The 27,182-nt window shown below is 42.0% G+C and overlaps 2 protein-coding genes across 2 annotated transcripts in view; both read left to right on the forward strand.

Annotated features, from left to right (window-relative positions):
- SENP7 (SUMO specific peptidase 7) overlaps nucleotides 1-20,580 on the forward strand; it is a 40,347-nt gene extending 19,767 nt beyond the window's left edge. The window contains exons 6-23 of the mRNA XM_009896997.2: nucleotides 904-1,016; nucleotides 2,042-2,211; nucleotides 4,280-4,640; nucleotides 5,226-5,383; nucleotides 6,528-6,674; nucleotides 6,976-7,009; nucleotides 7,934-8,107; nucleotides 9,483-9,745; nucleotides 10,578-10,711; nucleotides 11,037-11,153; nucleotides 13,421-13,540; nucleotides 14,647-14,739; nucleotides 17,218-17,429; nucleotides 17,656-17,708; nucleotides 18,013-18,050; nucleotides 18,243-18,311; nucleotides 19,161-19,311; nucleotides 20,043-20,580. Coding sequence (XP_009895299.2) covers nucleotides 904-1,016; nucleotides 2,042-2,211; nucleotides 4,280-4,640; nucleotides 5,226-5,383; nucleotides 6,528-6,674; nucleotides 6,976-7,009; nucleotides 7,934-8,107; nucleotides 9,483-9,745; nucleotides 10,578-10,711; nucleotides 11,037-11,153; nucleotides 13,421-13,540; nucleotides 14,647-14,739; nucleotides 17,218-17,429; nucleotides 17,656-17,708; nucleotides 18,013-18,050; nucleotides 18,243-18,311; nucleotides 19,161-19,311; nucleotides 20,043-20,180 — 2,545 coding nt within the window. The 3' untranslated portion in view covers nucleotides 20,181-20,580. The remainder of the gene's footprint in view (nucleotides 1-903; nucleotides 1,017-2,041; nucleotides 2,212-4,279; nucleotides 4,641-5,225; nucleotides 5,384-6,527; nucleotides 6,675-6,975; nucleotides 7,010-7,933; nucleotides 8,108-9,482; nucleotides 9,746-10,577; nucleotides 10,712-11,036; nucleotides 11,154-13,420; nucleotides 13,541-14,646; nucleotides 14,740-17,217; nucleotides 17,430-17,655; nucleotides 17,709-18,012; nucleotides 18,051-18,242; nucleotides 18,312-19,160; nucleotides 19,312-20,042) is intronic.
- A 4,830-nt stretch (nucleotides 20,581-25,410) lies between these two features.
- IMPG2 (interphotoreceptor matrix proteoglycan 2) overlaps nucleotides 25,411-27,182 on the forward strand; it is a 113,069-nt gene continuing 111,297 nt past the window's right edge. Inside the window, exons 1-2 of the mRNA XM_054163897.1 lie at nucleotides 25,411-25,489; nucleotides 26,823-27,083. Coding sequence (XP_054019872.1) covers nucleotides 25,411-25,489; nucleotides 26,823-27,083 — 340 coding nt within the window. The remainder of the gene's footprint in view (nucleotides 25,490-26,822; nucleotides 27,084-27,182) is intronic.

Below are 27,182 nucleotides of genomic sequence, written 5' to 3' on the forward strand. Positions count from 1 at the left end.
AAAATGAAGCTGAGATCATGAAGGTTAATTTCTTTTGTCCTCTAACCCTGATAAATTTTCAGTGGATAAGTCTTGTGTAATGAATGTAATGAAGTTAATGTAAGATAACATCACAGGAACATAAACTGTGTTATCCTAATGCACACACTAAAAACCAAATAGCTGTATAGACTTTTGTCAGCTGTAACTAGCCTCCAGAGAAACTGGGAGTAGGTTTAAAAGATCAAATGTGAAATGTGAGGGTGTCATACTGTTGAGTCTGTCAGTACTTTCTGAATGCACTCCCTTAGATTGTGAAAAAAGCAAACAAAATTTGAAACCCCAAATGATTCCTTTATTGCATGTCCTTGTTTTAGGATAAAACTACAAACTCAACTGGATACCTATAATTTCCTAGTTTCTTGTACTGTAATCCTTTTCTGTTTTTAACTCGTTCGTGTCCTGACTCCTTCACTTCTTTCAGAGATACCTTTTCATGCCCTTTTGGGCAAGAATTTCTATTTCAGATCTTTTCTTCTTGAAGCAACTTACTCAGTGGATTTTACTAGCAGTTTTAAACCTGAAATAAAAATACACTATATTGCCTCATTCCCACTGTACTCATAACAAAGGCAAGGATGCACTCAAGTGACTGCCCTCTTGTGTTTTTTTCCTTCTCCCCTTCCCCTCCCTTTTTTTTCCTTTTCCCTAGTTGTGTGTTCTTGCTGCAGTCCTGCTTTATAAAATAATATTTCAGTGTCTGATGTCAGTCATGCCAGATTTTTTGTACATTGAGTCTTTTAGAAGCATCCAAACTGAATTAATCTGAGCTTGTGGTCTAACTGACTCCTGCTCCTGTTGGGGCTTTTATTCAGTATTCTTCCAAAATTCAAAATAAGTTACAGTTATTATTAATTGTTACAGGTCTGAGCAATACCAGAGAAAGACAGATGATGATCTGTGTAAATTGACTAAGGCTTCTAAGGAACCAGAAAACAACGCTGTCACTTTAAGAAGACGGGAGCTCCAGAAGAAAGGTTTGTAGTGAGCAATAGTCTGATAGCCAAATATGCATTTTAGAGAGCATTGGGAAATGTTCTTTTTTAGTCTGGTATTATGAAGAGAAGACAGAAATAAAATAGGTGCTGCACACAGTGTATGTGTTCCCTTAAAATGCAGGGGTTTACAGATATGGTGAAATAGCTGTTTGAAAATAAGAGAATAAAGCCCTGGTGAATCAGATCTGTGGAAGAAAAAGGAAAATGAGGGAAACCTCACTGCACCATTGTAAACCTGAGTTTATTAGAAGTCTTGTTCTCAAGAGTGTAATACATTAAGAATGTTCAAATATTTTGTGACCCTGATAAAATGTTCATGCTATCTGACAGTATTTGTATTGACTGCTGGAAATGGTGAGAGCTCTGCTGAGTCTCCAGGGAGAAGGTACTCACTTTTTAACACTAGTTAGTAATATTTGCATATAGAAGGAATAGAGTAGAATAAGAATAGAGTAGAATAAGAGTAGAGTAGAGTAGAGTAGAGTAGAGTAGAATAGAATAGAATAGAATAGAATAGAATAGAATAGAATAGAATAGGAGTTGAATTTAATTGAATTGACCAGGTTGGAAAAGACCTTTGAGATCGTCAAGTCCAAACTATCACCCAACACCATCTAATCAACTAAATCATGGCACTAAGTGCCTCATCCAGTCTCTTTTTAAACACTTCCACTGCCTCCCTGGGCAGCCCATTCCAATGGCCAATCACTCTTCCTGGGACTATTGCCTCCAACAGAAGATAAAAGAAGGACTGTTGAGTATGGGCTGCTAATTCTTACTTGTAAAGGAGCTATGGATTTGATTATACCCTTAACTAATTGTGCAAGAATAATCCTGAATTATTTTAGGGAATATATTTTGGCAGCCACATACAACTGAAAAAGGGAAGAAAGGTATCTGCTTCCATACATTTTATTTAAGACATATCTAATATGCAGAAATGTCAGAGTTTTTTTTAAGCATAACCCATTAAATCACTTTTCTTCTTTTTTTTTCTGACACAGAAAACAAGACCTGTGATGAATTAGAAAAGACAAGCAGAAACGTGAACAGCACCTCTCTCAGACAGAAGCAGTCAAGCTCTTGTGATTCTGAGAAAAGAAAAAGAAAATCTAGTAGCCATATTTCTGATGATTGTAACACACAGGCTCCAGAAAAATCACTTCTACCCTTTGTAAGTTACATATATATGTTTGTGTACATATACACAACACATATATATACACATATACACACACGCACATACCCTTCAGCAGCAGCAACATCCAAAAATAACTATACTATAGGGTACCTAGGCATACTGTTTCACCTCTGGAGGACAAGTAGTTCAGTTGTGCATCAAGAAGAATGAGTGTGTGTTCTTCTGTCCACAACCTCAGGATATACTTGTAGCAGAAAGGCTGTGAGAGGTGAATGGCAGTGTTGCCTTTGGCCAGGAGTGTGGAGTAAAACAATTTGGGAAATAAGGCATCTAGTTACTGAAGTGAAGCTTCTTTCACAGATTGAACTAATTAGATTTTGATTAAAAAATTACAAAATATGCCTAGGACTATTGAAATCTTGCAGTTGTCATCTTTCTCCCCCCTCAGTCTGTTGCACACTTCCCTAAAGTTTTATTCTTATCTGTCATTAAGACATTAAGATCTGGGGGACAAACAAATGACCTAAAACAAACAGACACACAAAAAAACTCCTAACCACAAAACAAACAGTTAAGTGTAAACAAATTAGAATACATAGAATACATAGAATAAACCAGGTTGGAAGAGACCTTCAAGATCATTGTGTCCAACCCATCAACCAATCAAACACCACCCAAACAACTAACCCACAGCACCAAGCACCCCATCAAGTCTCCTCCTGAAAACCTCCAGTGATGGCGACTCCACCACCTCCCCAGGCAGCCCATTCCAATGGGCAATCACTCTTTCTGTATAGAACTTTTTCCTAACATCTAGCCTGAACCTCCCCTGGCGCAGCCTGAGACTGTGTCCTCTTGTTCTGGTACTGGCTGCCTGGGAGAAGACACCAACATCCGTCTGTCTACAACCTCCCTTCAGGTAGTTGTAGAGAGTAATAAGGTCACCCCTCAGTCTCCTCTTCTCCAGGCTAAGCAACCCCAGCTCCCTCAGCCTCTCCTCGTAGGGCTTGTGTTCCAAACCCCTCACCAACTTTGTTGCTCTTCTCTGGACTCGTTCCAGCAAGTCAACATCCTTCCTAAACTGAGGGGCCCAGAACTGGACACAGTACTCGAGGTGCGGCCTAACCAGTGCAAATTCTGAACAAACAAAACCAAACAACTAAACTAAAACAAAAAACCAAAACACACACACAAAAACAACACAAAACCCCCCCAACAACTTCCCAACCACCCCCAAAAACCAGCAAAGGGAATCAATCAGCCAAGCACACACTGTGGTTTATATACAAGCATTCAAATACCTTCTGATTAAACCCCCACAGAAGTAGGTAGTTCATAGAATCACAGAATTGTCAGGGTTGGAAGGCACCTCAAGGATCATCTAGTTCTAGCCCCCCTGCCATTGGCAGGTACACTTTCCCCTAGATCAGGTTGCCCAGAGCCACATCCAGCTTGGCCTTAAAAACTTCCAGGGATGAGACTTTCACCACCTCCCTGGGCAACCTCTTCCAGCGTCTCACCACCCTCATGGGGAAGAGCTTTTTCCTAACATCCAATCTGAATCTACCTGCTTCTAGTTCTGCTCCATTCCCCCAATGCTATCATTACCTGACACCCTAAAAAGTCCCTTACCATCTTTCTTATCAATAAGGTTGAAAAAGACCTCAGGGAATATCAAGTCCAACCTGTCACCCTGTAGGCCCCCTTCAGATACTGGATAGTTGCTGAGTCCTATTCACCCAGCTGACCAAGCCACACATTTACAAAGCGATGAGCATCACTTAATGATTGGTCTTTCAGTGGTAGACAGAAATCTGCTAAAAATGAGAAACAGTTGCTTGTTTAGTTTGACTTGGGTTTATAGCAGACTTTTAAAAGGTTGTCTCTTTAGGTAATAACATTTGGAATATGAGGAGGGAGAAGTTACCCCAACTTGAGCTCTAAATGCAGCTGCATTAAGCTATAGTTATTATGTGTATCACAGAGCTGTGTCTTAGTGCTCACTGATTTGAACCATCATAGAAATGTCAGGAAAAAAACTTAGCACACCACACACACACACCACACAACTTACATCCTGTCTCTGATTCCTGCTTTCTAGAAAGAGCAAAGACTGAATTCAAGTCAGTCTTCTAGCTGCAGAATACCCTGTGAGGATGAAAAACGTCACAGATTTGATATAATTCTGGTGCCAGATGGTGTTCCACAGTCACCAGAAAGTGACCTTAAAGACACTTCCAACCACAACTACTTGAGTCCTGCTTACAGCTGCACAAAGGAACCGGCCTCAGAGACTCCTCCCAGAGCTTTGTCAGAGAAGCAGCTTTCTGCAACCAGTGAAGATGGGATTTCTCCTCGAGTTAGTACCATCAGGAAACTGGAGATGGATGCATCACAGTACCTGACCAAGCTGCGGAACAGACTCTGCAGGGGTAATCGGCAACTTGTTTCAGTTGACCCAAGTATGTACTGGATCTGTGCTGCTGACAGTTGCTGTTGGTACACTTAGTTACTGGGAGAACTCAGTGAAACATATGGAATGGAAGATTGAAGCCAGAGATCATGTTGTTTGTAATGCAGTGTGCAGGTTAAAGAGCAGCACCTAGTGCTGGTATCCTCTACTGGAGTGTAGAGGGTCTCACACTTGAGAAACAGGAGAGGCAGCAGGAAGTAAAAATTCCAATCCTTATGTGCTGGAAATCAAGGTTGTACTTTTAAATTATTCTTAAACTGAGAAAAAAATATTTGAAATTATGAAGCTATGATGTGGCCTGTTTCTTTTAATAGTCAGATAATTTGGAGGATCACAGTATCACCAAAGTTGGAAGAGACCTCCAAGATCATCAAATCCAACCTGATCTTGGGTAAAAAGTGTTAAGAAAGGTAGAAAGCAGCTGTTTCACACAGACCTTGGCTGTTTCCTGTGATTTACTTTGATGCTACATCCTGCAAGAGGAGATTTGTTTGCTCATCTGAAATCCACAGTGATTGAGATATTCTCAAGTCTGGATGTTGTAGTGTATGTGTGTTTCTTTTTATCTCTTTAGTTGTCCTCTCCAGTGATGATGAAGATGGATCTTCTGAACCCAAGCACTCAAAGCTGCTGCAGGACAATGTCACTGACAGTAAGGAAACAGACCAGCAGCCTGAACTCTGCACCTCAGGAAAGCCATTGGAAGATGAGATGGAAACTCACACAGAGATGGTAGTGCAGTTTTGGCCTGTGTGTTGTTATGCCAACTTATTTCTCCCATGTTTGTTTTTTCCTCTGTGTTAGGACAAATGTGAAATGCTTAGAGCAGATATGATTAGTCCCAGCAGCAAGCCATAGCTGCAGTACTTTATTTCACAGTCATCAGAGAAGATCTCTGTCTCTGAAGCTGCAGTGCCTTGCAATATAAAATGCATGCCCTATTTGGCAAATAGACATTTGGAAATGCTTAATATTACAGAACAAGAGGGATCAAACAGTAACCCAAACTAGAGGTGGATATGGTGAAGACATCTCTCTGAAAGGGTGTTTTATTTGCACACAATGTTTTGTATTGGTCGATTCAAGTCAGTAGTTTCTTGTCATTCAGCCTTCTGTTGTAATTTGGTGCATGGAGAAGTTCAAGGATTTTCTTTGAGAGCGATAGGGTAAAGTTCCCTATCCTGTGTGGCTAGCAGTAGAATTTGTATCTAAAACTAGCCATAAAGGCTGTTGCTCTGTTTTGGACTTGGTTACCTTTGTGCTGCTTGCTTTGACCTGGGTTTTGTTTATTTCTGTCATCCTGAGCCAAGTCAGAAGAGCCAATGTTTCCTTTTCTCAGAGGTGCATCATTTTGATCTTAAGTATTGAACTGGATCCTATACCTCTGATATCTCTAGAGGAGCATTTTTTTCTTGCTCAGTTGTTTGAGTTTTTCACTTGGCTCTAGATTAGTAAAGAGCACAGGTTATGTCTGTGCAATAGGAACTTTAAATGTAGGAAGAAGATATTGTTAAACCCTTAAGGATGTTGTCAGTCATGATTGTGCTAACATTTACAGCTTTGTATGATGGGATTTTTATTTGGAAGTGGCTTTGGGAGTGAATTCTTAATAACATGAAAAGAAAGCTACTGGAATGGGTTGTTCAGGGAGGTGGTTGAGGCCCTGCCCCTGGAGGTGTTTAAGACCAGGCTGGATGAGGTTCTGGCCAGCCTGATCTAGTATGGGGTGTCCCTGCCCATGGCAGGGGGGTTGGAACTAGATGATCCTTGTGGTCCCTTCCAACCCTGACTGATACTATGATACTATGATAAGGGTACAGGAGGGAAATACTCCATTTAAAGCCCTATGGTGAATACAGTCTTTCCCCTCCTCCAGATTTTAGCAGAATCAGTTGAAGATAAGTGTCATATCAGCTCGCCTTCTGGAAGCACACCTAGAAAACAGCTGAAGCCAGCACTGGATGTTAAATTTGATAGTCTATACATTGGAAAATTTAAATGGCTATCAACAGATCCTGCTGGGGTAAGTCATTTTTATTATGGTGGGGTTTTGAAGTTGAATTCTGGCTAAGCAGAGCTAGTGGTACTTAACAAGGAAGCACTGAGCTTTCATTGTTGTCAGACGAAATTGGTGTGGCTACAGGATGGAGCACGTTAGTTGATTGCTGTCTACATTTGGATTGCTGTCAGTAGAAAAGCTAACTGGAATGTTTTGTAGCCCTGCTACAAGCAAGGAAAGATGTGCAGATGAATACAAATTCTTGCTTTGTTTTAATCAATTTGTAAAGAGCAAACTAATTTACCTGGTTTTAATCTTATTTCAGTTCACGACCAAGTGTATTACAATCCCATTTCAGGGTAAGAAAACTTGTTTCTTTAGTCTTCTCTTAATCTATCTTCAAAGTACTGCATTAAAACAGAATGCATTCATGGTATGAATAGTTTCTAGCATACATACAGTTACACCATTTTAAGATTTCCATTTTTGTCCATAAATAAAAGCATTAATAGTAATAAATAAGATGCATTCATAACTTAGCAGCTTCTTGTGCTTTTAAGGTGAATGTGTAGTTTTCATGGCCTTGCCTCCCACATTCCTTCATATATTAAGTCTTGAACTATAGTAAATGTGACTACACATGTTTTCCTTCATATATTGAGGAGACTTGATGGGGTGCTTGGTGCCATGGTTTAATTGATTAGGTGGGTTGGATTGGTTGATAGGTTGGACACGATGATCTTGAAGGTCTCTTCCAACCTGGTTTATTCTGTTCTATTAAGTCTTGAACTATAGTAAATGTGACTACACATGTTTTTGAGGTGAAATATTAATCTTTTCAGATTAGGGTTTTAGAACCTGAGGTTTAGCAAAGAAAACAATGTATGAGTTGACAAAATCTAAGAGGAATAGAACTGTAAATTCAGTCCTTTTCCTAAAGAGGTGTTGCTTCTCACGCAGGAAAAGAGCAGCTCTGAATTAGACTGACTGGGAATTCATGATCTGCAATATTTTTTCAGTGTCTTTAGGTATTGTGATGATTATGAGCAAAAGCACATTTATTTTTTTCATGAAGAATCCTGCATTTGATGTTAGAATTTGGTAACTTTGTTACACATAGTTTGATGTGACTGATCTAAGTAGTAAATTCTCAACACATTTCTGCAAGTGCTATTTTAATACCCTCTGATCATACTTGCATCTTAGCATGTCATTGCTATGAAATGTGTGAATTTATCCCTGGCTGTGAAAGGTATGCTTATTCTAAATCCTGTTTTCTGCAGCGGCTCTTAATAAGAAAATTAAGCTGGGAGTGGATACTCTGGATCTTAGAAGGTTTGGCTTGTGGAGAATTGATGGTGGCTGTTCTTCAACAATGATAATTTTCCTTTGGTTGTCTGTGGATTATGTAGAGAGGATTGAAACCCAAATAGGAAAGTCATTTATCAGCAAGCCATGTGAGTACTTTCTTTCCTTAAATGCAATGAAAAAGTCTCATGTATACATGTCAGTAAAGGGTTATTTTACAGTTGTACATCTGGAATACTGAGGAAGGCCTGGTTTAAGATGAGTTGGTCACTTTTGCTGTTTTAAAATGCCTTACTATACTCATATTTGGAAGAAAAAGCCTAATGTCATATGAGTCAAGCCCACTACTATTTAGTAGAATCATGGAACTGTTTTGCTTGGAAAAGACCATGCAAGCTGGTCACACAGATAACACAGACACATTGCACTCATGCCAACAGAGCTTCATGCTGCTGATAGAAGATGAGCAGGATAGAGGTCCACTAGTGAGATAATACATTTATGTATGTCCTGCTGATAGAAGATGAGCAGGATGGAGGCCCACTAGTGAGATAATACATTTATGTATGTATATCTATATATAACAGTGTCTGTGTGTGTATATATATATATATATATATATATACACACATATATATATACATACACATGTGTGCAAGATGGACTCAGACACTGTCTGCCCAGTTCCTAGCCCTGGATCCCATTGTTTCCAGTCCAGTGCAAGCTGTTGATAATCATGCATGGCAGGCACACAGCCAGTACTTCCCTGATCCCAAAAGCTTGACCCCACTGTGCTCTCATCCTTAGTTTCCCAGGTATAGCTATACATTAGAGATCTGCTCACCCTCCAGACAAGTTTACCTGTTTGCCTAGTTTGACTTGGTCTTTGGTAGCAATCATGCACTCACTCCAGTTGCTGACTTCAGAGCCTCATGCACATACACTTTGAAAAGGGTCCCTCACCCAGGAGAAAGTTAGAAAGGAATTGATTAAGAAGACAGGACAGGCTGTGCTGATTGATGCACAGGGCATAGCCAGCAGAATATTTAGATACAACTGGCCCTTTTTATGCAACCTTTGCCCTCTACTTCCTCACACTTGTTCCTCCATAAATTACCTAAATACCTCTTTGCCTCCCTTTTTGTTCTTCCCCTAAAGATCCTACAATAAATCCTGTGCAATTGCAAAATGCTCTTCCCCTGCATGCCAGCAACAACCCCTCCTCAGTCCAAAAGGTGCTTCATGGGTTTCAGGCCTGGGCCTTGGGACTGAGGCTCTCCTAGGAAGGGCACAGACTAGGTGTCCCTTCCTCCAGATCCTTAATTCTGCTTCCTGCATACCATTGTTCCTCTATGCTCCTTTGGGCTTCTTCTTGGTGGACTGATAGCCCCTGTGATGAACCTGACAGTGTATTCTTTGAGCTTCCACTCCTGTTATTGTCTCTCTATGCTCCTTTGTGAATGTGCAGACAAGATTTTGTCCCATAGCATTATAGTTAAGACTCTCCACTCTCCTTTTTTCCAGCCAAATCTAGTGAATTTGTATTTCTTGAACTGTCCCAACTGCTCACAGAAAGTGAAGAAGACAGACTGACTGAGTTGATTACAGTTGTGAGCAAGAAGAACAGAGCACCAGATCTCCCTGAGTTTATGTCTTTGAAGGAAGCAATACCCTTGTTTAAAGACCTTTCTCCTGAAGAAAGCTCTTTCATGAGGTACAATAAGGATCTGTTGAAGCAATACATGTCAAAAAGGAATACCTCAGATACTCATGAGCCTGCAGTTCAGGTTAGTGTGCAGATGTTGCTTGATTCAGCACCTTCTGTTGGCATTCACAGTCATGTTTGGTATTTCTCTCTTACAAGTGGGGTGAGACTTCCAGCAAACTAGATTGAGTCCACAGAGAGATAGGTGATAGAACTTGTAAGTGGAAAATGCTGAAGCTTTTGGTTGAGTCATGGTTGGGCATGATGAGAACCACAGGGATTTCCTGCAAGGGATTTCCTCCAGAACTTGCAAATGCTAAATGATTCCAAAGGCTGCTGGGGAGATTAACTGTGCAAGTTAATATGTTAAGACACTCCCTCTGAGGAATAAATGTTTCAACCCAAGCCCATGTAACTCTTACTTCATAAATTACATGTTTGTGCCTCAGTAAAAAACACAGGGAGAACAAATCAATCTGGCTGGGAAACTGGGAGCTTAGAAATTGAGCCAGTCAGCTCAAATGTGTATCATTTTTACGTGTATTGTTATCAACTGGATTTTCAAACCTTCCAAGCATACACAGCTCCTGGTCTGATGCTTGTCTTCATCCTTTCAGGTCCTTGTTTCCTCTCCAAAATCAGTTCTGCATCAGTTGCTTGAATAAGGCTTAGAGAGAGGTTATGAGTAGGTGAAGAACTGTGATCATTCTAAATGGGGCAACATTTCCATTATGTCAGCACTGGCACACTTGACTAAATACTGCTGTTTATGCTTCTACTCTCCAGCAAGATTTCTGTTCAGGGATGCAGGGTACTCCTGTGGGCTCCAGGCTTGGGGTTTGTGTATCGTGTTTTACATATCAAGCTACATAATGCATTTTACTGTTGTTACTGTTTGGATTTTTTTCTACTAGGGATCAAACCCAAAAGTGATCAGGCCCAGTTATGCACTTGCAAATAAGCAAAATAGTGGTTGCTACTCTATCTCTTTGTCCTCTCCACTGAATGAAGAATGGAAAGAAGTGAAAGAAATTGGAACAGTTAAGAAGTAAGTATATTTCATACCATTGAGAAGGTGAAAACAAATTGAATAAACAAACTGCTGGCATAAACAAACTGCTGGGTTGGACCAGATGACCTTTGAGGGTCTCATCCAACCTACTCTAATCTGTCAATCCATTAATATTTCTTTTGTAACACTTAACCATTGGAGTAAGAAATACTGAAGGACTTTTGAGTCAGTCAACAGTTCTGAGGACTATCACTTCTAATGGGTTTTCTAGAAAATCTTTTACCTATGGAACAGCCATTTTAAGAAGAATGTTGTGTAAAACACAATTGGTCACTGTTATAACATGACCTGTGTTTTCCAGTTTAATTGTTTATCCACCCCCACCTGCAAAAGGAGGACTGGGAGTCACAAGAGAAGACCTAGAGTGCTTAGAGTATGGAGAGTTTCTTAATGATGTCATCATTGATTTCTATCTGAAGTAAGTAATCCCAGCCTTAATTGTCCTCTTCTTTCTGGGACCTGATCTGGACTTGAATGTCACTGTAAATGCTAGCCACTAAATATAGTACACAAATTACAGAAGTAACAGTATGATGAGTTTGTAAGTTGGACTTCCTTTAAAAGCTTAGTACACAAATTACAGAAGTAACAGTATGATGAGTTTGTAAGTTGGACTTCCTTTAAAAGCTTTTGGGTATTCTCAACAGTTTCATTTGTTTCAGTTTCCTTCTTCTGTAAAGCTCTGTGATCTAATCCAAACAGAACAGGTGAGGAGGAGTGGGAAAAGCCTCTTGGTGACCTCACAGAACAAAAAGAGATGAGCAGTTTCAGTCAGACAGTTGAAGGAAGTAGAGAGTCTGTACTAATAGTTTATTTACAGTTTGCATGAAGTACATCATCCTCTGCTATTCTTTGCAAGAGTTCAGGAATTCCTCTGATGCATAGCTCCTGTGGAAAGGAACACAGCCAATGCCTCTTGAGAAAGTTGTCCTTGGCTTACCTGCTTCATGCCATCCTGTTAAAGTTGCTTGTGAGAGCAAGTTTTCCAGAATGAGCATTGTGGGCCATGAGGAAAGGCTGAGACATGGGGCTGTTTAGCCTGGAGAAGACAAAGCTGAGAGGGGAATCTGATCAATGTTTACAAGTACCTTAAGGATGGGTGTCAAGAAGAGGGGACTAGTCTCTTTTCATTGGTATCTAGTGACAGGACAAGGGGAAATGGACACACACTGGAACACAAGAAGCTCCACCTCGAGATAAGGAAAAATATCTTCCCTGTGAGGGTGCCAGAGCACTGGAGCACTGCCATTTTGCTTGGCATCCAGAATGGCTGCAGTAACTGTGACCAAGGAAGATGGTTAAAACATTTTGTGTGGAGGAGTGGGAAATGAATTGTGTACCAGAGTGCTTTGATGTGGTTTTATAGCTGTAAACTAGAAATGAATCATGCAGCAGCAATATCTTCTCAATAGCTGTAGTTTCATCTCCCCAGAAAATGAAGATTTGAATGAAGGAGTTTAACACAATCACTGCAGAAACCACTCTGCTTTTTAAATTTGCTAGTCTTCCCACATTCTCAGTGTCCAGTCAGTGGAGAATTTGTAGAACTGACCCATGCTATGCTTTTTGTATGCACTGGAGTATAACACTCCATCACTTCACACTAGGTCAGGTTTTCCAGCCTGTCTTAATTGCAAGGGCTAGAAACCTAACTCTAAAAATAGATTCAGAAGCACCAATACTGGGGCACAAATCTGAGGTGAAGAAACAATAGATCACATTCTTTGTTACATACTCTGATGATTTCCATCTATGTACACACTAGGTGTTCAAGAGGGGATAGATGTGGCACTTAGTGCCGTGGTTTAGTAGTCATGAAGTCTTGGGTGACAGGTTGGACTTGATGATCTCTGAGGTCTTTTCCAACCTTATTGATTCTATGATTCTATGAAAACAGAGTAAAGAGAATGATAGAATGGCTTAGATTGGAAGGGGCCTTAGAAATCATCCACTTCAACCTCTCTGCCATGTGCAGGGACATCTCTCAACTAGACCTCTTCCAACCTGGCCTTGAATGCTTCCAGGAAGGGGGCAACCGCAACCTCTCTAGGCAACCTATTCCAGAGTCTCACCACCCTTCTCCCTGAGACTCTGTGTCTTCTCCCTGAGACTCTGTGTCTTCTCCCTGAGACTCTGTGTCTTCTCCCTGAGACACACTGTGTCTTCTCCCTGAGACAGTGTCTTCTCCCTGAGACACACTGTGTCTTCTCCCTGAGACACTGTGTCTTCTCCCTGAGACACACTGTGTCTTCTCCCTGAGACACACTGTGTCTTCTCCCTGAGACACACTGTGTCTTCTCCCTGAGACACTGTCTAAGCCTACTCTCCCTCAGCTTAAAAGCATTCCTCCTTGCTCTATTGCTAGATGCACTTATGTAAAGTCCATCTCCAACCTTCCTGTAGGTTCCCTTCAGGTATTGGAAGGCATCTATAATGTCCTCCTGGAGCTTTCTCTTCTGCAGTCTGAACAATCTTATCTCCCTCAGCCTACCCTCATAGCAGAGGTGCTCCAGCCCATGGATCACCCTTGGGAGAAGTTTGGCATGTGAAGGCAGCTGGTACTAAGCATAACCTGAGTATGACAGGGAATTAAAATATTTGTCCTTTGTTGGTTTTTCAATCAGTAATGGTACTTTCTAGAAAAGGAATTGAATACTAATTTCTCTATTTTTTTCCCTTTGATAGATACCTGCTGTTGGAGAAGGCACCAAAACAGCTTGCTGACCGTACACACATATTTAGCAGTTTCTTCTATAAGTGCCTGACCAGGACAGAAAAAAACTCTGAAGGGGATCTCAAAGTTTCGTAAGTTCATTTTAGATGCCCTCATGAGCAGAAGTGAGCTATCTATTGATGCTGCTTAGTTCTGCAGATCTTCTCCTAATTAGCAAATAAACCGGTAATCTGTGTTCTCCAAAGGATTAGTAGTTAAATGCTAGTATCATAGTATCAGTCAGGGTTGGAAGGGACCACAAGGATCATCTAGTTCCAACCCCCCTGCCATGGGCAGGGACACCCCACACTAGATCAGGCTGGCCACAGCCTCATCCAGCCTGGGCTTAAACACCTCCAGGGATGGGCCTCAACCACCTCCCTGGACAACCCATTCCAGGCCTTCACCACTCTCACGGCGAAGAACTTCCTCCTCATGTCCAGTCTGAAATTCCCCACCTCCAGCTTCATTCCATTCCCCCTAGTCCTATCACTACCTGAGATCCTGAGAAGTCCCTCCCCAGCCTTCTTGTAGGCCCCCTTCAGATACTGGAAGGCCACAATGAGGTCACCTTGGAGCCTTCTTTTCTCCAGACTGAACAGCCCCATCTCCTTCAGTCTGTCCTCATAGGAGAGCCTTTTACAAGGCTGGACTGTCTATAACCTATTTGAGGTTTTGAATTCACCATATTTCAAGGATTGTAGCTGCTCCAATTCAGGAGATGACTCCAGAAATTCTGGGTTTATGTTTAGCCATAGCATGTTGCACGACCCTATATGAGGCATTAGCTTTTTCCCTTCAAAAGATAAGGTTTGTTGGGATGGGCCTTCAAAAATGGTCTTGTGAAGTTTGATTTCATGGATGGTTGTTCATTGCTACAGATTTGGTTTTACACTGCCTGGTGTTTAGATGAGATTTTTTTAGTGTAGTAAATAACTACTACTGGATAAACAACTGCAAGAAATCCTTTTAAATCTGTGGATGATTTTTGGTTGGTTTTCCCCCAGAAGAGTTAAAGATGGTTCAGAAGTGGTTTGTTAGTCACTTGGGCTTAATATGTTTTGTCTCTGTCAGGAAAAAATCAGGAGAAAATGAAAGACCTGTTGAGGGTTTGGGAGGATGTAGGAGCACTAATCTCTAGGCCTTGCTTTAACTGAAAGAAAAGCAAATCCAAACAGTTGTCATTTGGGTTTTGCAGTGTGGCACAGAGAAGGCACAGAAGAGTAAGAACGTGGACTCGTCACATAAACATCTTCAATAAAGATTATATCTTTGTGCCTGTGAATGAGGAGTAAGTCTGGTTTAGATACATTTTCTGAGTTTAAAGATTGAAGTGTCTGAGTGCTGCGGTGATTAAAAAATGTCTGACTCTTAAGTCTGGATCACTGGAAATGAGCACATTGCATTTTTAAGTAATGACTGGTTTTGAAGTCTCCTCAAAAGTTAAACTTTTTGTTAATGTGTCTTGAGTAGCTTTTTGCATCTTTGTTTTGTTTTACTGAAAAATGCTTTCATTTATTTATTTATTCATTTATTTATTGTCATTAGGATGATTCCTGTGCATTTATGTAATTTCTATAAATAAATCACAGAATTAACCAGGTTGGAAAATACCTTTGAGATCATCAAGTCCAACCTGTCACCCAGCACCATCTAATCAACTACACCATGGCACTGAATGCCTCATCCAGTCTGGTTTTAAATACTTCCAGTGATGGTGACTCCACCACCTCCCTGGGCAGCACATTCCAATGTGAAGAATTTCTTCCTCACATCCAGCCTAAACTGCAAAATTGGTTTAGAATCAAAATTGTCAGGGTTGGAAGGGACCTCAAGGATTGTCTAGTTCCAGCCCCACTGCCATGGGCAGGGGTACCTCACACCACATCAGGCTGCTCAGAGCCACATCCAGCTTGGCCCCAAAAACCTCCAGGGATGAGGTTTCCACCACCTCCCTGGGTAACCCGCACCAGCATCTCACCACCCTCATGGGGAAGATCTCCCCATAACATCCAATCCAAATCTACCCACTTGCAGCCTTTTTCCATTCTACCCAGTCCCATCACTCCCTGCCACCCTAAAAGTCCCTCACCTGCCCCATTTTCCCCGCTTTTCCCCTCAAACCCAGAGCACCTGGGCTCTGTTGAAGTCTCCTCCCACCCCAGGTGTGGCCACTTGGCCCTCCCCACCCACTCCCCTTTTTAATCCCCTCCAGGAAAGGGCAAAGCCCTAAGCTGAGCCCGTCTGGGCTGGAGGATCCTCCTCTCATCACTGGTGAGTGCCCCTGGTGTGCACTGGGTGATGGTGGTGGTGACAACAAAGGCCGGGGGGCCTGGTGGCCCCCCGGTTGTTAGGGCAATGATTGATGATTCAGTGCAACTCATCATGGTCATTGTTTGGTTTGGATTAGGACACAATGGGGAAAAATTTAAATGTAAGGAAATGCATTGAAGTTACTCAGTGAAGCCACCATCATTAATTTCTTGACCTCATAGAATGTAAATTGTGACACCCAGGTGCATTACGTAGACTAAACAAATTTACAAATGCACAGTGGCATCTTACAGAAAAACAGTCCAAGCAAATATTTGTTCAGCCACTCTCCTTGAGCCACCAGCTTAGGTTCATATCACAGTACTGGCAATAGTGTGGCCAGCAGGAGCAGGGAGGTCATTCTGCCCCGGTACTCAGCGCTGGTTAAGCCACACCTTGAATCCTGTGTCCAGTTCTGGGCCCCTCAGTTTAGGAAAGATGTTGAGTTGCTGGAATGTGTCCAGAGAAGGACAACAAAGCTGGGGAAGGGTTTGGAGCACAGCCCTATGAGGAGAGGCTGAGGGAGCTGGGGTTGTTTAACCTGGAAAAGAGGAGGCTCAGGGCAGACCTTATTGCTGTCTACAACTACCTGGAGGGAGGCTGTAGCTAGGTGGGGATTGGTCTCTTCTCCCAGGCAGCCAGCAGCAGAACAAGAGGACACAGTCTCAAGCTGGATGTTAGGAAGAAGTTCTTCACAGAAAGAGTGATTTCCCATTGGAATGTGCTGCCTAGGGAGGAGGTGGTGGAGTCACCATCACTGGAAGTGTTTGGGAAGAGACTGGATGGGGTGCTTGGTGCCATGGTTTAGTTGATCAGATAGTGTTGGATGATAGGTTGGACTCGATCTCAAAGGTCTCTTCCAACCTGGTCTGGTCTGGTCTATTCTAAAGGCACTTTATTAGCCTTCATGCTAGTTTTATTTCTTGCCCTTTCACCTAACCCACTCCAGACAGTAACGTTTCCTTACACCTTTGAGACTATTGACTTCCAAAAGGTTTGGAAGTCAAAAACCCCACCTTGCTGACTTTAAAAAAACTTCAGCTTTGTTGAATAATTGGCCTGCACATGGAAACTCCAGTGAAACAGAATAACCAAATCTTCAGCTGTATTCAAAACTGGAATCACCATCAAGAATTTCTTTCTTTCTTTTTGTGTTTTTTTTTACACTGTGGAGTGGGTGGCAGGACACTGATAAATTGCTCTGTGGGTTTGTTGTGTTTTTTAAAGGAATTGATACTTATTTTTGCTCTTATGCCACAATGCAAAGTAAAAAGTCTGAGAGGATCAGTAGAAAGTGCCACAAAGGAACATTATAACAATGGTTATGTGTCACAGAACAGATGCCCAGGAGCTCTTCATGTTGTAAATACTTTCCACATCCTTTTCAGAAACAAATGTTACAGAGTTTTGACTTTCTTTTTTTTTCCTTCCCTTTTTTCCCCCCACTGCTGGGTAGGTCTCATTGGTACATTGCAGTTATCTGTTTTCCTTGGTTAGAGGAAGCTGTGTATGAGGATTGTCCCAGTGGGGATTCATTAAATCATCAACCTCAACAATCTTCACTTCAGTCAAAGAAGGAGAACACTAGGACTGGTTCAGTGTTGGTATTTCCAGGTAGCTGCAGGAATAAAGAAGACATGGATGCTAACAGAAGTTTACTCTCAAAAGGTAGGTAATCTGGGTGAAAATTATACCTAGAAAAAAATTATACCAAGCCATATATAGTTCTGATAGTGCCTTAAACCCTGAAGGATGGATATGATGTCTTAAAATGTATCTTTGACATTGTGATGGATGTCATATGTTTTTGTATTACCATGCATAACAATTGCTGCACTGCACTCAGGTTAGGAAATACTTTCTTAAGACATGTTAATTTGTTCTTTTGTACTAGGTGGCAATGAAATTGCTGCTTTTGCTTCAGTCCTGGATTCAGGTATTCCTGAAGTAAGTGCCTTTCTGTACTGATGGAGGAAACATTTATTGCTCTGGGACTTGTACAAGTGATTCTTGCATTACCTTTTTTGCAGCAGGTGCTGGTTTTTTTTTCATGGCCTCCAGCATGTGCAAGGCACTTTGAATTAGCCTGAAGTCTTCCTTTGCTATGCTTTTATCAGTTTTAAGAAGTTATTTATCATTTTTTTGTCCTTTTTGAAGTGAGAGCCTCTCTGGCATTATATTTAAATCTATGAAGGCCTGTGAGTTTGTAATTGTAGGATTTGTAAGGTTGCTTTTATTTTCTCTTCCCCAGATCTCCCTGGGTAATTCCAAAAGGCAGATTTGTAAAAGGTATGTTTCTGTTTTCATACCAATACTTCATCATTAAATACCATTCCATTAAAGCCACAGCTATAGTGACTTGTCCATTTATTCCCCACATTTGTTCAGACATTGATGCTGCTGTTAAGCTGCATTAAAATATTTGCTTGAGTAGTGGTGGTAATGAAAGAGTACAATGATTGGTTTGGTTTTGTTCCACAGGCCTTGTATACTCATCTTGGATTCATTGAAAGCTGGTTCTGTGCAGAAAACAGCTCAGATTTTGAGAGAGTAAGTAACCAGTTTCTATTTACTAGCAACAGATGATGCTGGTCCCATTTCTATGTCCAAAATACTTTTTTCTATAAAGGTGTACATAAAGAGTCACAACAAAGGACAGTATAGCACTGGTTAGGCCACACCTTGAGTACTGTGTCCAGTTCTGGGCCCCTCAGTTTAGGAAGGACATTGAGACACTTGAAGGTGTCCAGAGAAGGCCAATGAGGCTGGGGAGAGGCCTCAAGCACAAGCCCTACAAGGAGAGGCTGAGGGAGAAGAGGAGGCTCCAGGGAGACCTTCTTGCTATCTACAACTTCCTGAAGGGAGATTGTAGCCAGGAGGGGGTTGGTCTCTTCTCCCAGGCAACCAGCACCAGAACAAGAGGACACAGTCTCAAGCTGTGCCAGGGGAAGTTTAGGCTGGAGGTGAGGAGAAAATTCTTCCCAGAGAGAGTCGTTAGCCATTGGAATGTGCTGCCCAGGGAGGTGGTGGAGTCACCATCACTGGAGGTGTTCAAGAGGGGATTGGACCTGGCACTCGGTGCCATCGTTTAGTAGTCATGAGGTGTTGGGTGATAGGTTGGACTTGATGATCTTTGAGGCCTCTTCCAACCTTGGTGATTCTGTGATACAGAGGCTTGAGTGAAAAGCCTGTCCTTGTTCTGCAGCTCAGATGAAATGCAAAACTTGTGACGTGGACAGTCTCAGAAGTGTCAAAGCCGTTTGAGGAAGAGGAGATAAATGATATGTTCTGCCTAAGAAATTGGTTGTTGTAGCTTTTTAGCCAGCTCCAATATTGGGTAGTATCCCCAAATGCATTGAGCTTGGGAGCTGAGTATTGAATGTTTGCTTTCTTCTGTAGATACCTTGAAGTGGAATGGGAAGCTAAACGGAAAACATATCGAGAATTCAGTAAATCAACAATGATCGACCTGTGTCCCACTGTGCCTAAACAAGATAACAGCAGTGACTGTGGGGTCTACTTGCTGCAATACGTGGAAAGCTTCTTACAGGTATGAATGGAAGCTACCTTCCTCTTTCCCCAAAATTACCTTAAGCCCTAAAAGACTTCTTTTTAGGGACACAGCCAGACCCAAAAGCTTGTGATGCTTAGCCTCAAAAATGTCAAATCCATTTGAGAAAGAGAAGATAAACCCAATTCTCAAGCAGTGGTGGGGGTCTCTGTATCTGGAGTACAGTTTCTCCTCTGTGTTTGTTGGCAAACATTTCTGACCTTGTAGTTTAATGTTACTTTTACATAGACACATTAAATATCCTCTTTAGTTTACACATCTCATTTGTGCTCACTGACAGGACAAGAGGCAGTGGATGCAAACTGAAACACAGGAGATGCCCTCTGAATATAAGGAAATACTGTGGTTTTTAACTGTGGGGGTGGGCAAGTGCTAGTACAGTTTGCCTAGAGAGGTTATGGAGTGCTCCTCCTTGCAGACGTCCAAAAGCTGTTTGAATGTGGTCATGGAAAATGGTTCCAGATGGCCCTGCTTGAGCAAAGGGGCTGGACCACATGAACTCCAAAGTTCCTTCAGTCCTCAACTATTGCATCGTTCTCAGCCTCCTCTTCTCCAGGCTTAAACAATCCAGATTCTCTCTTTTTGATTGTCACTGTCTCATGTAAACTTGGGTGTGCCTCTGGGCTCAGCAGTAATGGAAGGGCTTGAAATGACATTTGAAGTTTGTTTCAGAACATTCATGCTGCCAATATTCATTTTTCTGTTACCAGAATCCCATAGTTAACTTCGAGCAGCCACTGCACCTCGAGAAGTGGTTTCCTCGTCAGCTGATCAGAAGCAAGAGAGAAGAAATTCGAGACCTGATCTTGCAATTGCACTTTCAACAGCATAGTGGCAGCAGCAGCTAATAAATCTAATGAGCCATACCTGGCCAAGAACATTGCTATTTAAAATAACTGGAACTCTGCTTAGCATCGTTTGGCCTCTTTCTGAATTGCAAGGAAGAAGGAAGGAAAGGAAAAAGAAGAATAAAGCAAGAAACCCTCAAGAAGCATTTTATTTGTTCAGTTTATTTATTTAAAGAAATGCTTTCCATTTGGGTTGTGTGGCCATAAAATGCAGTTCTGGGGGGAAGGGAGAAGGTTGTAGATGAATATGAGATAAGCTAATATGTGTGAAGTGCTAGCTGATCGCTTCCTTGGAAGGTGAAAGCTGCCTTTCGAAAGGTATGTGCCCCAAGGGTGTTAAAAGGCTCTTTCTAGACAAATGTGGATGATAAGTGTGGGTCAGGCCTCAAGACAGTGTTTTGACCCTGTACAAAAAAAATCTCTTTCTGATTTTGCAGCTCCTAGAGACTGCATGAATACTATGTGGTGTTTTACCATAAGGAACTCCTATTGACTCTCTTTAGAGATGTGTTTTTTTTGAGGTTTGTTTCTGAGTATATGCACAAGTAGTCACAAAATCCTGGCAAGATTGAGGGCTGCTGAATTTTTGATGTTTTAATCTTTATTGTTTACCCTCCCTAACACTTCTCATCATAACTTTTCTCTGTTTTGTTTCTTCCTCCTCCCCACCCCGAGGGGAAGACACTTGCTTGAGAGTGACCCTTGAAATCTGTTTGAAGTCAAGAGTGGATTTCAGAAAGCCCCAAGTTGTAAAGATTTTTTTTCTTCTTGGACTTTTAGAATAAGTGTTGCTCTCAAAGTACACATCACCACAATATATGTAAGCAGTGGATTTTTTTTTTTAGTCCTAATTGCCTTATTTTTAGGAGCTATTCCTGTGAAGCTTATGGCATCACTTGCACTAGAAAGGCAAGCAAGCAGTTTGAGGTTTTCTACTGGCAAATAAGGCCATTAGTGTCACATATATGATATCTTTAAGATATACAGTTTTTTATATAAGATGAACAGTGTTTATACTTTGCTCAGGAGAATTGAGTAAAGATGCCTGAATGCTTTGAGTGTTTGAAGTTGGACTTGATTTGATAAACCAGATGCAAGTTTATCATTGTCAATATATGGTCACATAAAAGTTTGGTAACACCTCAACACACTTTTTTCCTGCACACATAGAAGTGACTTCTAACCAGAAGCCACACAACAGAAGTGACTTTTAAGAGAATGCTTTCTCCTGTACCCTACTTAAACTGAAGTGTCATGTCCTTCAGAAGGATCACATGTCAGATGACCACCAAGCCCACCTGTGTCATACATGCATCCACAAAACCAGAGCTCTTAAAGCTGCAAGTGGGATAAAGAGTTGAAACAAAACTTGAGGGCAGCCCAAAGATGTGTAAATTTAATGGCATTGCAGAATTCTCAGGGCAGCTTCCCTCAAGACAGGTCTGAGACCTAGCATTTGGAAAAGCCAGTGATTACTTCAGGTTCTGTACAGTCATCCAAAAAACCACCTCCCCCCCCACTGTTTCTCAAGCCAGGAAGCAAGGAAGCACTTTCTGGAGAAGGGAGGCAATTTACCATAATTATTTGCTGAGCACAGTTACCTTCTGTATAGCTGTGAGCAGCCTCGTGCAATTACTGTATGGGATTTGTCTTTGTTTCTAACTTAATTCTCATCTCAGAGTTTCTCTGGCTTTCATCACCAAAATCACAGCATCAGTGTTACTTACAGGGATCATCTGTGCATTTATTGTGAGATAGATGAAAGATAAAAAGCAGAAATGTACTTTCTCTAGTGCTAACAATTTCTCTGCATCCTTTTCATTGACGAATATTTTCAGTGTTCCCTTGTGAGAACTAGTTTGGGCTTTTTCTTATGGTGAAGTTAGGTTTTTATCATTAAGTAATTTGTTCTTTGTTTGTTTTTAAAAATGGACAGGTTTATAGGATATTTAAAATTCTTATATGAACTTTTCTAATTTGCTTTTGTAACATGAAAGAATTGCCTTTGTAGATTTGTTAGACATGTGCTCTGAGAACTCCACCTGACTTGATATTAAAATAATCTCCAGAAGCTGCTGAATGTGGTTGTCGCCATTCTTTTCCCAGCTGCTACTACTAGGCAGTGGCAGCTGTGCAGACCACAGGCCCTCTTACTCCACATACCTATGTGGCTCTTAACCCGAATCTCTAGCAAAGTGCTCATTTGCTTTGCAATCCTTCTGCAAAGGCCCACAGCTTCTTGTGGTAAGTATGGAATCATAGAATTGTTTCTGGTGGAGAAGGACCTCTAAGATCATCAAGTCCAACTGTCAACCCAAGATCACCATGGCCATCAAACCATGCCCTGAAGTGCCACATGTGCATGTCTTTTTAACACCTCTAGGGACAGTGACTCCATCGCCTCCTGGAGCAGCCTGTTCCACTACCTGATTACTCTTGCAGTAATGAATCTTTTTCCTAGTATCACAGAATCACCAAGGTTGGAAGAGACCTCAAAGATCATCAAGGCCAATCTGTCACCCAACACCTCATGACTAAACCATGGCACCAAGTGCCATGTCCAATCCCCTCTCAAACACCTCCAGGGATGGTGACTCCACCACCTCCCTGGGTAGCACATTCCAATGGCGAACGACTCTCTCAGTGAAGAACTTTCTCTTCACCTCCAGCCTAAACTTCCCCTGGTGCAGCTTGAGACTGTGTCCTCTTGTTCTGGTGCTGGTTGTCTGGGAGAAGAGATCAATCCCCACCTGGCTACAACCTCCCTTCAGGGAGTTGCAGACAGCAACAAGGTTTCCCCTGAACCTTCTCTTCTCCAGGCTAAACAATCCCAGCGCTCTCAGCTGCTCCTCTTAGGGCTTGTGCTCAAGGCCTCTCCCCAGCCTCGTTGCCCTTCTCTGGACACTTTCAAGTGTCTCAATGTCCTTCTTAAACTGAGGGGCCCAGAACTGGACACAGTACTCAAGGTGTGGCCTAACCAGTGCTGAGCAGAGGGGCACAATGTGTCCCTCTTATGCTCGGGCACCAGAGCTGGACACTCTACTGCACGTGGGGTCTTATGAGAGCAGAGTAGAGGGGCAGAATCACCTCTCTCATTCTGCTGGTCACACTTATTTTCCTGCAGCCCAGGTTGCAATTGGCTTTGTGGGCTACAAGTGCACATTGCCAGCTTATGTTGAGTTTTTCACCAGCTGACACTCCAGAGTCCTTCTCCTTGAAACTGCTTTTGAGCAACTCCTCACCCAGCCTACATTGTGCTTGGGATTGTCCCAACCTGGGTGTAGGACCTTGCACTTGCCCTTGTTGAACTTCATGAGCTGATCCCACCTCTCAAGCCTGTCCAAGTCCTCTCTCAGGATGGCATCCCTTCCCTCCAGTGTGTGAACCCAACCACACAGCTAGGTGTCATCTGCATATTGTTGAATGTTACAGGACACAGAACTAACCAGGTTGGAAAAGATCTTTGAGCTCATTGAGTCCAACTTCTCACCCAACACCATCCAATGAACTAAACCATGTTGCCTAATGAATGCACCCAAGCTAGCCTCAAAAGTTTGTCTGGATACCTGAACAGGACTTCAAAACAGCTTATGGGCAAAGAGTTCAACGTTGTTTTTGTGCCTCACATCATTAGGACCATTAAATGTATAGCTCCAGTGTGGTGTACTTGGTGCTGCTGCCAGTGTTGTAGTTAATTCAATGGAGCCATCCTAGGCAAACAGTTCTGCTTTGATAGACCCCAAATATCTGCTGCTGAGAAAGCTGTTTTGGGGTGTTAGAGCAGCGCAGTGGTTTAACTTCCAGTGTAATTCAGTAGTTTTTTTGGGGGGGGAAGGAAAATATGTTGTTTTGAAAAATATTGGCTCAAGTCTGTTAAACATCAGAAGGCTGAGCTTAATAACAAAGGTGGTTTTATTTGATTCCTGTTACTGTCCTGTGTCTAATATGAGGGATTATCAGTATTATCTGAAGTGCTGGGAGTTCAGCAGAGCACCTGGAAGAGAGGAGTCAGCACTGTCTAGCTAAGGAGCTCTGTGCAAATGCTCTGCAGACTGTCAGCTGGGAAGGCCTGGGAACGCAGCCTTGGAATATTTGTGTAAAACCATTACCACAGGTAGTCCCTTCAGACAAACCAGCAGTTTACTCAGTTTGATCTGAACAGAGTAACCAGCAAGTCCCAAGTAACAACACCCAAGAGGCAGCCCTGATGGGTATTTTCTGTGGTCTGAATGTAGTCTGCCATTGCAGGACAGCTTCTGTACACGGTTCTATGTGGAATGAGTTGACCCTGGACTGGAGGGGAGCAGAAAGTGCTGCTGGTTTCCTACACTCTGTCTTTTCTGCAGTTGTTAGATGGTCAGCTCTTCAGGTATCTGTACTGATTTGTTCTTACTGCTCATGTCAGGTCATACCTGAAGAGATGAAAGAATCACAGATGGCCTTGGTGTGGTGGTTTTAGGCTTTGCCCACCCACCACACCTGGCTCTATCTTTGGAGGAAGCACAGCTCCTGAGACATGAAGGACATTGCTGTAGTAGCACAAGATTTTTCTCCTGTAGCACAAGCTTGGGCAGCAGGGCTGTCTTAGCTCTGTCAGCAGAAGGAACAGTCCTGCAGAATACCTGGTTTGATCTTCTTTGCATAGGCATTAGTGCTGAAGCAAGCCAGTGTGTTTCTGCAAGCATATATTTGTACTAGCAGCAGAAGGAAACCACACTTAAGCCTTCCACTGGAGACTAACATGCTCCCTCTGATGTTTTGTGGTCAGCATGGTTTTCAAAAGGGGCAGAAACTGCGAAAAGCCAATGGGGAAGCATGGTTAATTAAATGTGAAGGGTGCTGTCCTTGGTTGGTCTGTCTGCTAATGGTATGACAAGCTCTGGTAAAGAGCTTAGCTGGCCAGATTAAAATTAAAAAATTGTCTCAGTCCATCTGCTGGCTGCAAGGAGTTTGCTTCCCTCACCTTTTCTGGTTTCTTCCCTAAAGAGGAATCCTCTCCTTGGAAAGAACGCTCCCAGGATGTCTTGGTCGACTTTTTTTACCTAATGTTTTTTCCAAAGATAATCAGGTGTGACGTCAAGATCCTGTCAAGAAGGGCAATACTCTTGGTTGGTTCAGGACAACAGCTCTTCTGCTACAAGGAATCTTCTTGCTTTTTCTTCTTCTCCTTCTAGTTTTTGGTTTTTCCTTTTTCCTTGCACGTTGAGGTGGTTGCTTTTTTGATGCCAGTATGCTCAGCTTCACTCTGAAAATCTTCCTTTGCCTTCCAGTTGTGGGAATGATTAATGGTGATCTTCAAAGGGCTACAGGTAATGCAGAAATCATGTGTGTGTTCCTGCTTTCAAAGGTTTTGATCTGTGGCAGTGTGTGGAAATAGAAGTGCCTCTCTGCTTTATTATAACCTATGGTTACATGTATTGATCAATGCAGAGAAATGTTTAGTCAACTCTGAGCCCTAGTATCAGTGTAGATAAAGAATATTCTGAGTGAATTCCAGGATGTAGTCCTATACATTTGTGTGGTTTTGAGTGCAGAGTGTAGCCACAGGAGGCAAGTTTTCCCAATTTTGAGAGATATTAAGTACTGCTGAGTTTTCCACTTGGTGCTTTCTTTTCTTTACTATTTCTGTATTAATCTTAATCTAAAAATTCTGTCTTCTGCAGACCCAGCAGATGTGTCAGTTTGGGTGAAGATCAGGCTTTTACCTTAATGCCCTTTTTTGATACTCTCTTCTCCTTCTGGTGTAGCACCCAGTGGTGGGCTTTGGCACTAGGCATGACTGATAACACACCATCAAATTACCCACATTGTTCATCTTTCAGCCCCAGAAGTCAGAGGTGGTGTTGACTTTGAAACTGCAGAATAAGCTCCTAATGTAAGGGATTTTAGCTGCCATGCACTTGTGGATGTTCTCTTTCAAAGAACTGATGCATTGTGATTCTTTTCATTGGAAAAAGGGAAGGAAAGAAGTTGAGTTGACTCACTTTGTACCAGCTAAGTGCTGACTGTGGAGGACAGAGAATTAGACTGTCAGACTAAGAACAAGTAGGCACATTCTCCCCTCCCTGCTGTAAAGTCTCCTCTGGAGTGATGTGGAACAGCAAACATAAGAGAGAATTAAAAATAAACCTAAATCTGATGATCCCTTTGTTTCCTTGTTCTTTTTCCCCCTGTTCCATTTGGGCTGAGGCTTACCTTATGGTGGTGAAATGTGTACTTGCAAGCTGTCAACTCAAGCAGCTTTCTTTTTGCAAAGGAGATGAACGTTTTTTTGTGAAAAGAATGTATGAAATGAAGGGAGCTATTAATTTATTAATTGCCTAATTAATTTCTAGCCCTGATAGCTGCTAAATACATGCTTATTCACAAATGTAGTCCCATTGAGTTAAGCTACATCACAGAAGGGAAGCTGAACACAAAACATGATCATTCAAAGGGTCAGGGCTTTATGTTGTGTTACCATTTGATCAGATGCCCTAAAGAGCTTAAGGTTGTTGCTAACACTACAGCCATGCAGACAGGGTTTGTTAACAGAAAAGCAGCACATTTAGGTCTTCCAGAAACCAGAGCAATAGCATTAAGATACAAATGACTGCATCACTACTTCACCTCAGACATTTATGTGTGGTTTTAATTTCACAGCAGAAGGTTATTCAGTTCCAGGAGAACAGGCTAAAGATGATTCACCACCAACCCCTCAGTTCGGGGGCTGGCAGACAGCAAACCCTTCTCTGCCTCCAGAGCTGAAAAAGATGAATGGCAACATGAAGGCTGAACAGGTCAACAGGCACTTGCCATTACGAAGGAAGCGCTCCGTTCTGTTTCCCAGTGGAGTTAAGATCTGCCCCGATGAATCTGTTGAGCAGGCTATTGCCAACCATCTGAAATATTTCAGGCTCAGAGGTAAGTCATTGTAAATCTCAAGAGTCATTGATAAAGAAAGTTTATCTGTAAAAGAAATAAAATATGAAGCTTTTAAATATGATAAATACCAGGCCATAG

This window comes from Dryobates pubescens, chromosome 8, assembly GCF_014839835.1.
Source record: "Dryobates pubescens isolate bDryPub1 chromosome 8, bDryPub1.pri, whole genome shotgun sequence".
Taxonomy (NCBI): Eukaryota; Metazoa; Chordata; class Aves; order Piciformes; family Picidae; genus Dryobates; species Dryobates pubescens.